Here is a 15655-nt window from a genome sequence, read left to right as displayed (position 1 = left end):
AGCTATGGCTACAGAAAAGTTAGCTGTAGTTTTAAGCTCAATTAATGAATTTTGGAAGTTTTTGTTGTCAGTTGGAGGACTCAGGAGTGCTAGGGTCATCTTTGAATGGGCTGCTCAGAGCAACTGAGATTATTCAAAGGAATGTTTGCTAATAAAAGCCAAATGACAAAATGCCCTGACAAGTCTTCATGCACTAGAAATTATACACTTTTCTTCATGACTTTATTTTAGCTTAGTGCTTGTCTGGGTTGAACCACGGGTCTCTATGGGCTAAACTCATGGTTTGGGTTTTTTCCCCCCACTAGAACTGCTAGATATATGCTGAATCTTTCATGCATAAAGGACTACCTCTTTATGACCTCGTCATTATCTTTGACAAACTGATGAAACCATAGGAAAATGGTAAGTTTTAAACTTTTTTTATTTTTATTTAGAAATTACAATGTAGAAAATTGTTGAATACATTGAAGTGTACCACAGGGACATTTGAACAGTTATTTTTACGTTATGGTTGATTGTGGTATATGTTTTCTAGTTTAATGCAGCTATCACCACATGCAAATATTTGAATTTACAGTCTTACCTCATACAGCCTTTCTAATTTATGTGCATTGTTGAGTGCTCTGGAATTGTTTCCTCCTAATTATTGTTTCCTGAAATAAATCAGAGGGAATCAAAAGGGTTACCTGTTTGATTGGATTCCAGTCTATGATTGAACCAAAAGAGCTCATTAGTTGTATGGGTCAAAAGGATAGTAAAGAGATTTGATTTTTTTCAATAGTTCTAAATACCTTTTGCATTTACCTTTATTTGGCTCAATTTAAAGCTTATTTTTCAAGTTAATATTATAGCATTAGTCTTTTAGTATTATTTTGCTATGTTGTAACGACTTAGCCATAGTAAGTATTGGCAATAGTTTCTTAGTAAGGGTAAAAATTGCAGAAGTCCCTGGATCTTGATCTCAGTTTTTCAAACTCTTATGCCCATGCTTCATTTTAAGTACAAATTTGGCAGAATTTCTATCTTCCACAAAAAGAACCTGAGGAGTATGTCAATGGAAATTTGCATGATGGTATTTTTTCCTTGTCCTCCTTGTGGATACTTAGTCTCCTCTAAGAACTCAGAATACAGATTAAGTTTGAAAGGTTTACATGTTACCAAATACCACCTCTAATGTGACTTTTAGAAAAAGCTTTCAACAGAAATGAAAGAAGCTCTTACAATAGAGCTGAAAGAATCACTTAAGCCTATTTGCTTCAGTAATGTGAAAATAAAATAATCTGCTACATGCTTGAGTTGACAGAAATGCCTCTGCTTTGCTCAGATGCAGGATGCTGCAGAATTCTTGTTTTCATTTATTTTGTTAAGCATACTTGAATAATTTTGTTGTAATGCTTTGGTTGGTGACCAAGGAAAATAGTAGAAAGAGTGGTAAGAGATTTTTTTCAAAAGTGCTCTAAGCACTGCACAGTCAGGAAAAGAGTCTCTAGGAAGAATTATTTTTTTTAAATCTATCAGAGAGTAGCCTCATTCTTTTGCCATACTTTCTAGCCTTCACTGTCCCCCACTCCAAGCCCATATATGCACAAAGGAAATTTCCCAAGAACTGAGGTAGCATTTAATCCAATGCCACAGTCTGGTTTGAGACCAGTGAGTTTGTAGCCTGTGGGTTGTGTTGCACATCTTCCTTTGAAGTGAAAGTCTGCCTTTATAAGGAGGTCAGGCATTATTTAGAGCTGTTACGGTCTATAAACCTTAACTTACTGCTTTCCTACATGTCTTCTGTTGACAATTAAAAATTACTTGACATTTGGATGGGGGACAGTGGTTAGGGAGTGGGGGGAGTTTTGCTGTTTGGCCAAGCTATTAGTAGCAAGGGAAATTAGAATCCAAGGTTCCTTGGACGCTCGCCTGCTCCATGTGACAATGTAGATTCCAGCCTAGCGCTGAAAACCTGATTAATAGGGAGTTACTGTCCATTAAAAGTCTGTTAGATCAATTGTGCAGATCACTGGAGAGTGACTGCCTAGGTATCAATTAAGTGAAACTATCAAGTCAGTTCTCCTTTGAGATAGTTTCTGAGCACTAAGTGTGAAGTCATGTATGCTAGAATAAGCTTATTTGAATAAAAAAGTTAAACCACTCCTTTGCTATTTTTCTTATGTAATATCATGCTGTTTAATAGGAAAGCTTTTTCATACTAGGTGCAGATTGACTTTGCAGCCCTTCAAACACTGCAACAAAGTTCACAGCTGACAAAAGAACCATTCAGAACAAAAGTAAACGTTTTTAAAATTATCTGGTGCCTTGAATTCTGTCCCTGTTGATGCTAACAACAGTGTCCATGTTTTATTTCCCTTCTAATGAATACTAACCAATATTTTTGACATTTTCAGTGGAGAGGTGAAGGGTTTTGTAGTGTGAAGATGGTTGCATAAGCTGTGTATTATAAGGCATTTTGGCAGGGTTACAAATTTCTCGCTCTGTACTTTGTCTGTGTGTACAGAGAATCTCAGTCCCTAGGGCTATCAATCTGGCATCTTTCATCAGCACTAAATTTACTGCAAATACTTTTTGTGTGTATGCAAAAAAAAAACCAGCTCTATTAAACCTTTGTGGGGAGGAGCAAAAACACTCAATAGATGCTTTTTCTGTTTATTTCTCTCAGAATTTCTCTTCGTTGAATTCTGGTGAGCATCTTCTGCTGACTTAAATTCACTCAGCATGTGTTTGTGTGTCTATCTCATCATAAGTCTTTATCCAGAAGGCTTTTGAAATGTTGCCTTGCTCAAGACCCTGTTGCACCAAAGATTTTTTTACTTGTTTTTTTCTTATTAATCTACTTACAATATAACTGTGATGTCTTTGAAACTGTCTGGCTAACTGATAAGGAAAGTGAAATGCTGTTAGTGCCAGAGATTCCTGTAGGCAAATTTTGCTGTGTTGTGTGCTTGCTTTTTAGGAACAGAGCTGCTTAGCATGAGTGTGAAGTTTTTTCCACTGCTGTTCCATTACGCTGCTCCACCTGTCCCAAGTGAATTGCTAATGTGTGGCCTTACAATGTGAGCTTTAGCACTGCTTTTCTCTGTCCATGCCAAAGATTTTCTTGGGTTTTTTGTTGGAACATTAATGTTACACTCGAGGGCAAGTTCAGGTTAATTCAGAATAACTTTTAAAAAAGAAAGAACCTAAAACTAATTGTGGTATTTATTTTATCTTGGTAAAATGAGCGTGTTGGGAAGATAAAGTTCACTTGATGAATGTGTTGCTGAAATAATATGGAAATTCATAATGTACATTTTGGAGGTTATTTCTTAATGGTTATAACTTGGAATTTTGTGTGCTTTTAGCCTCTGATGATCTTATCACTTCAGACCAACATTTCATCTGGGCCTGCATCACAGTTCAGGTGTTGTTCATTCTGTTTTTACAGCTCTACAGTTGACCCAGTTTGGCAAAATAAACAAATTGGGGCGCATCATGTCCTGAAATTACACATTTGTCAGTTGTTCAGTAATATTTTGGCATTTTCACTGACTCATGTCTTTATTTTATAAAGCGACATACACCATGCAGAGCTTACACATTTGATCCTAGCAAGATTTGATCTTAGTGAGAGTTGGCATATAAAATTACTCTTTATCCAATGTTGGTTTTTTCTTACCTGGATTTCTCTTTTTCTCCTGGAAGACTGTTGAAGTCTGCTATGTTAATACTGAAATATAACATCATTAACACATGGAGAAATAATAGTCATTCAGTTTCTCTATGGGCTGTTAAACTTCTTCGGTCATGGAATCATTGAAACAATCTCACTTCGGGTTTGAAGTGAAATTCGTTTTTACCACTTTACAGTACTGAGTTTTTATTAATTTTTGTGATAGTGGGGATATTGTAATGGAAAGATCTTTTTTAAATAGAAGCTATTTAAAGTGACCTTGATCACAGTTTTTTAAAAAGCTGATCTGAAACAAAATAGATCTCTGTTTACAGGCTCAGGTATTGCAAGCATTCAAATTCTGTAAGGAGAAACTGGTAACTGTGTGTTTCAGGAAACCTCTCTAAGATCTATTAGTCAAAAGTATGTGTAAATTGTTAGAGACAGCTCATATGGCCAATATCTGTTTACACAATTAGAGTTAAAATGAATTTACCATAATAACTTCCTGTTGAAAGGGGGAGAGTGGAAACAGCACTCAAGGCTAAATTCACCACTGGGGTTAAGTAGTTGCAGCTTCATTAGCTTCAGTCCGGTTACACCAGTGATTAATTTTTTGGGGGCTATGATTTGTTTAACATAGGTCTCTTACAGTTCATACATGATTAAGTTCTTGCTCATGCATTTAAGGGCCAAAAAAAGAAAGAACCAAAAAGACCAGATTAAATGTATTGTACCTCCTTACAGTCCTTGTATGAAATATTTATTTCATAATTTCTCATTGTATTAATCTTTGCTACATCCCTGTGAAGTATATCAGTACTTTGTGGTTAAGAAGTGCAATACAGATGATGTAACAGTGTGGTGACTTCATGGAGGAGGTCCAGAGCAAAGACAGGATTTGATCTCATTTGTTTGTATCTGACACTGAATAGTGTAGGAACTAGACCATCCTTCCTTTTGGAAATATAAGGCAAATAGAGGCAAGATTTTAGTAGAGCTGCTGAGTGTTCTGATTTTTTAATGATGACAATTATTAAAGCTCTAACAATTAGCTCTATTCTTAATTAACCTTCTGGTTGGACCTGCAGGCTTGATAACAGAGGGACTACAAGTATGTAATACTTATGGACAAGAATTGTTTCATAACTTTTATGGACAGCTTTCCATTCTACTTGTGGTTGCTTCTGGCCTTGATATGATTTAGGACCTTACTGAATATTTTTTAATAGTAACTCTTTGTGTGTTAATGAGGGTATAAAACTTTTTTGTCCCTCATCAATGTAAAAAATTATGGACTTCAGTCGTACTATGAAATGTAATTCTCAGAAAGTCTCGAACATTCTTCTTTCTTCAGTTGGGCAACTTTTAGATAATTCCTTCATTCTTCTTTCTTCTTCATTCTCATTTCTCCTTTTTCATATATTTTGAAAATTGTTACCTGAGATCATGAGAGATTTTATATCGCATTTTTTAGCAACCTCTTATTGAGATGGTTATGAGGATCTGACAGCTTTCTCAGGTCCTTGGAAGGACTTGGATAAGAGTGAGTTGAGCTGGGTGATTCTCATAAATATAGTCTGTGGATTTGCAGGACTTTTTTTTCTTTTTTTTTCCTGTAAGGAAAGGGTACCTATCCTAGAAAAGATGCATACATTTGTCTGCTAGGAAGCTTTTAATTTTTGTTATGCTTTGTAATCAAACTTGTGCGCATGCTCTGAAGTGTAATAAAAATCGGAGAGTTCTTCAATTAGAAAGAAAATTTAAAAATCAAAAAAGGCAAATTACTACTTTTCTGAAGACTTAAAAGGAGGTTCATGCATCCCAAGGCAAGACCAGTTACTCATAGGTTATTCCTGAACAGCATTTGTCTAGACTGTTTATAAAAGAGCTGCAATGATGAGAGTTCTCCATTCTCCTAAAGCAGTCTGGTCTACTGCCTTTTCTACCACATCTCTATCCAAGACATGTTCTGGTGTTTTGTTGCAGACAAGAAAAAGAAAATTGAACACATCAAATGGTGAGGTTGCTTTTTGTTCTTGTAACATTCAGTCAAATATGTTCTAGTGAAGCTTGAAACCCAAAACTTTTCAGATACTTGGGGGACTCATCATTGTGTATTTTGAGTGCTGACAAAGAGGCTGTTTGTGTGAAATTTTTGAGAGAACTGTCATATGTTCTCCTAAAAGCTACTATTTGTTTCCAGACAAACCTCTTGTATTTGGCTACATGACTGAAACATATTTTTAAAGTAATGTTAAATGTGGAATAGTAGATTATGCCTGGCAGTATGTTTATCATTGTTTATTAAAACTGTGAAAAAGCAGTATGACTAGGAAGCTTAGAAGTTGAAAATAGCATGTGAAACTTCCTCTTCAAACCTCACTATTCCTGCTGTTTATAGATGTGAAGATCGTTGTACTTCCTTTTTAAACCTCACTATTCCTGCTGTTTATAGATGTGAAGATCGTTGTGCCTTTAAATGCCACTGCCACTTGAGAAATGTCATTTCAGTGTCAGAAAGTACAAAACCACCAAAGTGTTCACGCTCAGACATTTTTGTAAATTCAATGAAATTAGATAAACCCCCCCTGTATCGAATACTTCTTGAAGAAAAGCAGACTTAATGCATTTGAAAAAATAGACCTCTTAATGTGTGTATCTGACACAGAAGAAGAAAGCACGGAGAAAGATATTTTTACCCCTACTACTTTTTTTTTCAAAGCCAAGCAGGGCAAACTGAACAGTCAGAAGGACATTAATGAGATTCTCTCATGGTGAGGCTGTCCAGTAAAAGGGTTGTACATCAGTCTGTCTTTTGAAGTGATAAACTTCTAGTGAGTCCATGCTATAAGACAGCACAACAGCATTGAGGTGTGTTTCTCTACAGAGGTGTCAGGTTGGACAATGAAAGCATACATATGAATATCTTTATTTCCCTTCCTTTAGAAACAGCAGCGTTCCAACTATTATGTTTCACATAAAACACAATGCAGAGCAGAATTCTGTTAGCTGGAATTGGTCTGGCTTTGTGAGATGATTACAGCAACATGAATTAATGAATTGCCTATCACCTCTGTCTGCTGTCTCTTTCTTTCTGGAGCAAATTCTGTGATGGTCAAGCACATCTTCAGCAACTGGTATTTTTCTTGGTTGTGGTGAGGCAAGGGCACACTGGTGATAATATTCCAGGCTTCTGTAGGTATACCTTGACTTCCACATTAGATGAAGAAGCAAACTGTTGCAGAGAAGTTGCATTTTCACTTCTCTAAAGAAAATATGTGCTCTTTGTTTATTAGCTCCTGTAACAGCATAGTAGACATTGTCCTTTTTCTTGCAAGCTAATGAACTCATAGTGCTATGTTGTATATTTTTACATAGTGCCATGTAGATACTGGGTCATTTAGAGTTCCCCCCATGACTGAATTGTCGTTTTGATATTAAATATAAATGTTCATAAAATGAGATCAACCTTTTTCTTTCTATGTGGATGTTAATGGGCAGTAAGAATAATTTCCAGTTTTGATTGTGTATGGCCATGATAGTTTTCACATTGGTTTTTATTAATTTGTAGATTATTTATCAATATGAAAAGAGATACATCGCAAGAGAATCTTTAAATTATACTATCTTCACACCAGCTATCAGAAAGATCAACAAATTAATTCTTAAGAAATATATAGATTAGGTTTAGTTATTCTTTGAACTTTAGTATTTCTGCCATTTTCCTCTTTTTGTTCTAATGGTAGAAGCACTAACTCTGTAAACATAATGATTAAAAAGTGTAGGGGGGGGAAGATATTAAAGCCCTTGCCACAATAAAGAAAGCCAAATTCCTTTAATACTAGTAAGTGCCTATTTTTTACCTGTCCTTAAACCAGAGACTTGCTGGATTTCTCCTTTAAAATGAAGGGGATTCCATAACATCTCTAGACAGCCTGTTTGGTTGCTTACATAGCGACCTTTTTGAGACTGAATTGCTATTGCCAGATGTTGTGCTGAGCCTTCCTTCCTAAAACTCTTCTCTTGCTGGGATCCAGGTTCTCTTGTGTACATCTTGTTCTGTGTTTATGGTGCACAAAAATCCTCCCGTGATTGTAATTGATTAGTGCCTGGTAGACCAGAATGAATTGTCTTGTGCATGTAACGCTTGCTGTATTATATCTCAGGATAAAAAGAAAGCTTGGACTCATGGTCAGTTTTTTGTCTATTATCTCTTTGAGATGCTTTTCATCATAACAAAATGACTGGTTAATCCCTGTTTCAGATAGATGTGCTTATTATTCCAAAAGTTTGCAGATAGTCTGTGTTAGTGAATTTTATGTTATTTCTTTTGGAGCACTTATTGCTACAATTAATTTTGAATTAAATACTCAAAAATTCTTATAACTGCTTCTAACTACAGGCTGTACTGCTATTTTGGTTTATCATTGAAGTTAATGAAAATATTGCATAGAAGCAACACTGGGAACCAATCTGAAATGCCCATTCATTTTGAATAGAGCAGTGTTGGTGATATAGTCGGGAAGCTGACTTTCCAAGAATTAAAGGATTAAATCCTTTTAATTAACACAGAAAAATAAATGGCATGAGAACGAGGGAGGGAAAATAGTGTCTTTGGCAGAAAAGCTATATGAAGCCAATCAAATGGAATAAAAAACAGTTTGCTGTAAACTTTTTGAATGTTAGGAGAAACAATGTTATGGTCTGGATTGTCCTGTAAGATACATCCAAGATCAGTAAATGAAATACTACACTCTATGTTCAGTAAACATTCACAGAGCCCACCAGCTGTTCAGGATAAAGGAGCTGAGTTAGTTAAGGTTAAGGGGCCTGGTGATGTTTGTGGTTTTGTTTTGGTTTTAATGCCCTTTTCAAATTTTAACCATGACAGGTCAGGAGTGATCCCACTTCTTACTACCTTTTTATTTTTTTTTTCCCCCCAAACAGCTATATTTAAGGTTATATTTCCATGGTAAGGATAGATGGAAAAAAAGTGAGCAACTGAAAAAGTTATCAAAATTTTGTTAAGTTGTATGAAGTACATGAAAGGGAACACTGATGAGCATTGCTTGTAAAACTGAAGCAATTTCTCTAATGTACGTACTGTTTGTCCTGAAGCAAACAAACATACAAGTAATTTCTTCAATACAGACTTTGTCTTTTAGCTACTTGACAAATATTTTCCGTTTTATTTTTTATTTGTGCTATAATCACCATGATTACATGTGCCAATTGTATGAATCTGTGTGGCAACTGAAGCTCTCTTATTCATTTTAACCAAGGTGAGCACGGTTCTACTCATGTTAGCTTTTATTTCAATTTTGGGCAACCGGTGAAGGGAGGAAAAATGGGCCTATGAAGAAACAAACTTTTTTTTTTTAACATGTTGTTTGTGTTTACAATTCATTTCAGTGGTGAAGCAGTAAATACTGGAACCGCATGTTAATGGTCTTTTAAATACAGTTTAAATCACAAGGGACTTTAATTTCATTTTTGTTTCCACTTTTGTTTTTAGACAGCGGTAAAGTTCATTCTCAGAGGATTTAAATTCACTTAAATACCTGCCTAGTGCCTTGGTAAACTCAAAAGGAATTGCAAATAGCAGCATTGAAAATCAAGAGGGTAAAAAATTTCATCTGGGGGGGAGGTGAAATACTTTTAAAAGATCAAGGGCAAGAGTGTTCTAAATTCCTCGAACTAGCTCTTTTTGGGTTTTCATTCTCTAAGGAATCCTAAGGGTTGCAGAAAGGAATAGATTTTCAGGGCTACTTTTATTTGGAGAAATACTGAGTTTCAAGAAACAGACCAAGAAATGTTGTGCTTTCCAGCTTCTCAGCTACAGAGGGACTATCGCTTCAGCCAAATGTTCAAAGGAAGTGAGTTAACATTTTCCATCAGAATGTCAGCTTCCTCTACAGCAAATATCACTTGTCAAAAGCATCTCTTCTCATTTTTCACAATCAAATAGGAAACACTCGGTTCAAATGCATTTGTATTCTCTTTCCCTTTGCTGGCTGTTGAAAGGATAAACTGTTTTCTACGGATAGAAGAAAGGCAGTGGTGGTAGGACATTCTGATTTTTTAATTATTGCTGTTAAAAGTAATTCCTCATTGGGTTTGGGCAATTTACTTCAACCTCTTTTGATGCATCATTTGATCTATGAGCTGGGGAAAGCAGCAGTAGTTATTATTTCATGTGGCAGAAAGACTAAATTGTGAACTTTTCAAATATAATATTGTGTTTGGGATTATTTTTTTAGTGTTTTAGAACAGGTATCCATAAATCAACATAACTGTAGTATGGGTGTCTAATAATATTTAGTTCTGATTCTTTCTGCTCTGATTAAAGTTCTGTCCTCCTGTTAACCTGTCATTTTGTGTTTAATTCTCTTTAAGAGAAAATTGCTTAATTATGGAGCATCCTTCCAGTGAATAGATGCTTTTTCCAGATAAGTCCTCAGTATCTCCTCTGGAGTTCTTTGTCTTTCTGGTGCTCAAGGAAAACCAATTATCACCTAATGTGGCTGCCAAAGGAAAATGCAACTTTCATCTCTATGTACAATTCATAATTCTTCTAGACTAGGATAGAATATTTCAATTGGAAGTGACCTACAATTATCACCTTGTCCTGAGCAACTCAGGGCTGACCAAAAGTTAAAGTGTGTTGCAAAGAGTATTGTTCAAATGCCTCTTAGACAGGCTGGGGGCATTGACATCCTCTCTAGGAAGCCTGTTCCAGTGTTTGAGCACACCCTTAGTAAAGGAATGCTCCCTAATGTCCAGCCTAACCTTCCCTGGTGCTACTTACATGTTTTAGGGTAGGCAGTAATTTTTGTTGGACTGGTATGGCTGGAAGTGCTTAGCCAGTTCTTCAGGTTGGAAGCAGAGATGGAGTTGTCCTGGGTGGTGCTGGCTTTTGCTTTTGTATTGCCCAGCTGGTGGTGGCTTGCTGCTGCTCTCTGTGTGCTTCTCTGGAACTCCTCACCATCTATTTAACCAGGCCTGTACTTTGTGTGCTTGTCTGTGAGCATGTTGTTGGACAGTGTCAAAAGCCAGTCGCAGCAAATCACATCCATTATTCCCCCTTCTCCTGCCAAGCAAGTCAGTGTTTTGTAGAAGCGCAACTTACCCATCATAAATCCATGCTGACTGCACTTGATGACCAGCTTATCCTTCAGATGTTTGAAAATGCTTTCTGAGCTAACTTGCTGTAAAACCTTCCAAGGATTGAGGTGAGGCAGAGCAGCCTGCAGCTCCCTAAATCCTTCTTGTTGTGCCTGAGATAGCAGTGATGTTTTCTTTTTATTTTCTTTTCTTTTTTTTTTTTTCCTCAGTTCTTTTAGCAACAGTGAAGTTTATGAAGGAATAAGTTGGGGAAAATCACTTTATTAATCTTTGTCAGAAATATGTTTCTATGTATGAAGGAAAGCCTATTTATTCTTTCTGCAACTTACTTCTTCTAGCCAGTAAAATGAAAGATTATCTTGCAAATTTACCAAGTGTGTATTTCATTTACTCAACTTATGTATACTAAGACTTAAGAAAACCTGGTGAAAACAGGTATCCTAAAATGTGCTCTCATTTAAAGGAAAGTATAGGAAGCTACTGTTGGAGGCTTACCTAAGCACTTCTATAATACAAGAGCGCTTGCTGGTTCTTGGCTTCACTATTTAACACGTGAGCTAAATCTAGGGAGATGAACATAATGGAGCTGTATTTCGGGTAGATGGTTGCTAAATTAAACAGCAATATTGCCGTGCTTCTAAAGGCTAAAGATAGGAACTGATACAACAATGGTCCTGTGACATGTAGGTCTTCTGCTAAGTTACTCTTTTTTTTGTTCCCGTGATTGTGTCTAATTGCAGCATTGATTGGAGTTGCACCTTCACAAAAAGGGAAAATTGACTCCTGCTGAGAGTAGGTGGGGGTTTTGGGTTTTTATCAACAAACCATCTGTTTCTGTGTATACTGAACACATGTTGAATGTTGTCTTGAAAATAATGTGGCAATTGAGGCAATAAACAAGTTCTACTTCCATCTAATTCTGATAACGCGGTTAATCTATCTGCAAGTTTGATCTGATACCATCACTGACAGAATTAAAAGTTGTTCTACTTTTATTCCTCCCTGGTTTATTTTTATTTCAGGCAAACTATGATCTTATGTGACAAGAATGCTTTTGTTTTAGCCATGGATTTAAAGGGGGGGGGGGAAGGGGGATGTGAGGTGGCTTCTGTTTATCTTTTTGTTTTTCTCATTACCTCAGCTGTAACAACAGGAGTACTGTTGTAAAGATCAGCTGTGTTTTTGCTCAGGTAACTAGCACAGTTATAATTGGATAAAAAGACAACTTTATAGGGATTTTTGTATGTAAATATCTCCCACACTAAGACTTTAAGTGGGTCAATGAATGAAAGAAATTCCCCATACTTTTGAGCTGCATCACTTGTGAGTCTTTATTGGCTGGCACTGGCTGACATTATTTATCTGTTACACTATACATATTGGTAATGCTTCATTCCATTTTAAATTTTAGGTCTAAAAATATCTGGAGGGAGATTAAGTGGTTCAACAAGTAACGCTCTAATGGATGACAGAGACTTTCCACCAAATGATCTGCAAATAGACTCAAAGGACAGTCTTCCTACTAACTACAGGGTGGAAAGTTTGGCATCTCATTTGATTCCTTCAGCTGATGAAAATGAAAATCAACTTGACAGTGATGGGAATGAAGTTCTGACCAGTAGTAGCATTGCTATGGGACGCCAGGATAAAGGTGAACAGGATAACATCAATAATAATGAGAATATGGACAGTGGAGACTGGATCCCAAGCTGCAAGGAAAGTGAGACTGAGAGAAGATCTGTAAATGTCCATATGGAGCCTCAGTTGGAGGAAAAGCCTGTTACAGAAAAACAGCCAGGTGGAAAAAGAAGTCCAAGAAGCAAAAGAAGCTCCAATAAAAAATCTAAAGGTACTTAAATTGTTTTTGTTCTGGTTATTTCAGACGTAACACTGTAGTTTAAATCTGTGAGCTGATAAGAAATATATTTTAGGAGTTGCACTAATTATTTTTAGCATTTCACTAAAGGTTTAGTGGGTTTTGCTTTGTTTTTTTTTTTTTTTTTCCCCCAGAACTGCTACTAGTCTTCAATCAGATTCAACTCTACATGTTTCCACCTTCTGTATTTTAAACAGTGGCTATATAGCAAATGTGACACACCAAGTAAACAGGAGTAGAGGGAGGTACACAGTGTCAGTATGGAAACTGGGCTGGTGTCCAAATCAGAATGGACAGAAATTCTGGCATTAGGGTTTTGCTCATTTGAACATCATGGTCCAGTGCAACATTTTGGTGTCTTGATCCCATATCGACATTTGAAATCTTACTATGAGTACCAAATAGCTTGATCTGGCCCTCTTGTTGTAAAATTTACTTATATTTTTCAAAGCTTACCAGATAAGCCTAGGTTGTGTGTTTTAGGTAACAAACTGTTTAAATATGTGTTCCTAGCAATTTTTGATGTTACTTTTTCTTTAGGTATTTTGGATGTGAATTGGATAAGGAAAATGTAATGTTTATTGCATGTTCTTATTTGAAATCTTTCTTCCCTTTTTGAAGGAATAGGACTTAGTGTAACAGAATTTGTTATGTTAGGTTTTTGCCATACATTTTAAAGCTTAGGTGTCATAGTGCTGTGTATATTAATTAAAATCAGTATGTTTCATGCACAGGTTTCATTGAAAGAACAAATGATTCATGTGTGCTTTTTTCCATGCATTTTAAACTAATAATTTTAAAATACAATTTTGCTCCTAAATGGCAAGTATTTTGTGACCTAATCAGAAAATTGGTTATTATTTTAAGGGATTATAGAATAGATAAAGACAGGAAAGGAGGGAAACCTTGCATTCCATATCTTGTACAAATAGGCAAAATCTGAAAAGGAAAATTGTACTTTCTAGTAGAGATAAGAGTATTCTGAAACCTGTCACTACAGGGAGAATGGTTTCTCAATAACTTTCTTCAGCACTTAATAAGTAGATTTATTTCACCTGTAGATTTAAGTTTTAATGACAATAAAATAAATAAAATGAGATTGGCAAAAGTAATTGAGAACCAGCCATCTATATGATGGGAATAGCAAAAACCAAGTTGATGAAAAGTTATACATATGGGTTGACATAGGTATGTGAAGCACAATAAGAGGAAGAAAAGGAAAAAACTCAACTAAACACTGGAAGTTAAACTTGTATTCTTTCTCCATTAGTTTGTATCCTTGTTGAATGAACTGATGCAGAAATACTGCAAAATGAGCTGTCCACAGTAGATTGAAGTTTTAAGACAAAAATTACAATCCTGAAAATATAGAAAATTTCATGGAAAAACCTGGCAATATAGAAAACCACACAAGAGAACATCCTGTCTGCAAAACTCTGTAGAGTTTTATTGAATTCTTATTAATAAACTCTTGTTACTTTATTAGTAAAGAACATTGATTATTAGAGAGGAAGATCAAAAAATAAAATTACCTTATAGCTCCCACTGTTTATGGGCTAATATACATTTGGTAATTTTTTCAATGCTCTCACATGATGTTTCTTCTGTTTTCATAGAATGCAGTTGACTGTGTCACAATTTCTTGATGTTGCAAATGTCATTATTTTAGTGCCAGTCTTCCATTTAATTTCCAGCACCAGCTATTTAAAATGATTCCTGAATATCTCATTATACCCTCTACATAAAGGTCCAAACTAGCTTTCTTCTCTTTATACCAACTCAGAGTTAAAGGAGAGAATAATCAAACTAGATGGGAAGATTCCTGAGTGGGTGACAGTGGGAGCACCACACAAGCAAGCTGAAATATCAGACCAAATACTTGCATGGCATGTATTGTTGCAATTTTTATAAAAAAAATATTTTCAACTGTTGAGAAATCATGGATGAGTTACTTTGACTCATAACTAAGGAGAGATTTATAAATCTTTTTCTCTATAAGCACACCTGTTATGATTGCTGTTAAATGTTGCCATTCTAGAAAAGATGACATTTGACTTCAAAAGCACATTGTTCATATTCCTCTTCTTGCTAGTGACTAAAGCAACCTATGTAGAAAATTACATTTTAGTCATCTTTGTTTACTTGTGAATTGCTCAGGAGAATAGTGGTGATCATTAGAGAAGCTGATCTGTCTTTCTCAACATGTTTTTACTTTAAAAGAAAGAGCAAATACTCGCACTTGCAATGTGTCTGAAACCCTGTAAATAGTTGTTTGTGAAGAATAAAGAGTCATAAGTGTGATTATTGTCTGTCTGCATATGCTTGGGATCTGTTGAAGCTAAAATTATCCTAGTTTCTCCTATCAGTAGACTGGAATGCAAGTTTAACAGTCACTGTACCTGGTTGCAGATCCTTCTGGTTCAGTATTCTTCCCCTGACAGGGGCCAACAGAGCATTTGTAGGTGAGAGTACAAGGACATGGCAAACGTGCCTTTGTTTGCATGTTCTGCTCCCCATCTGCAGCAGTCTCAGGACTTCCCCCAAGTGAAAATTGATAGGCTATAATACTTTAGAGTCAATTTGTCACCTGACTTACAGGTGCTTTCTGCATCCATTTCAGTGTCCTGGAGTAAGCAGTTCCAGGATTTAAGCTATTTATTGTTTGAAGAAGCACCTCCTTTTAGCCCTTTTGATGCTGCAGGGAATTGAGAGGGGATGGACAAGTCTATAGCTCCTAGATCCCAATTTTTTCTCACATTCTTCTTGTATACTTACCATAGTTCTACATGTACTACGATCATATCTGGTTAGGGAGGATTGCTGACCAAAGAATACATGTACATTTTAACTGAAGAATTTAAACTTTGGTGATTATTCCTAATGTTATTCCTTGTAAAGATTTGTACTAACTTCAGTGTGGTAGAGATAGTGATTCCTCAAGTTTAATCAGTTCTGATACATTTTTGTAAGTATGGACTTCAGATTATCCATAT

At 35.9% G+C, this 15655-nt stretch overlaps 1 protein-coding gene across 4 annotated transcripts in view; it reads left to right on the top strand.

The window, feature by feature from the left end:
* The window catches only part of CNST (consortin, connexin sorting protein), a 44577-nt gene that overhangs the window by 1507 nt on the left and 27415 nt on the right, over positions 1-15655 (top strand). For 2 of the 4 annotated variants that reach the window (XM_084201862.1, XM_084201861.1), the window contains exons 2-4: positions 306-402; positions 2669-2690; positions 12198-12635. In XM_084201862.1, coding sequence (XP_084057988.1) covers positions 400-402; positions 2669-2690; positions 12198-12635 — 463 coding nt within the window. In that variant the 5' untranslated portion in view covers positions 306-399. The remainder of the gene's footprint in view (positions 1-305; positions 403-2668; positions 2691-12197; positions 12636-15655) is intronic. The other 2 variants (XM_084201863.1, XM_084201864.1) reach the window with 2 other exon arrangements.

Source organism: Fringilla coelebs (assembly GCF_963513975.1).
Source record: "Fringilla coelebs genome assembly, chromosome: 3".
Classification (NCBI taxonomy): Eukaryota; Metazoa; Chordata; class Aves; order Passeriformes; family Fringillidae; genus Fringilla; species Fringilla coelebs.
Note: the sequence above shows the minus strand (reverse complement) of the source record. Positions and strands in the feature narration are given on the sequence as shown.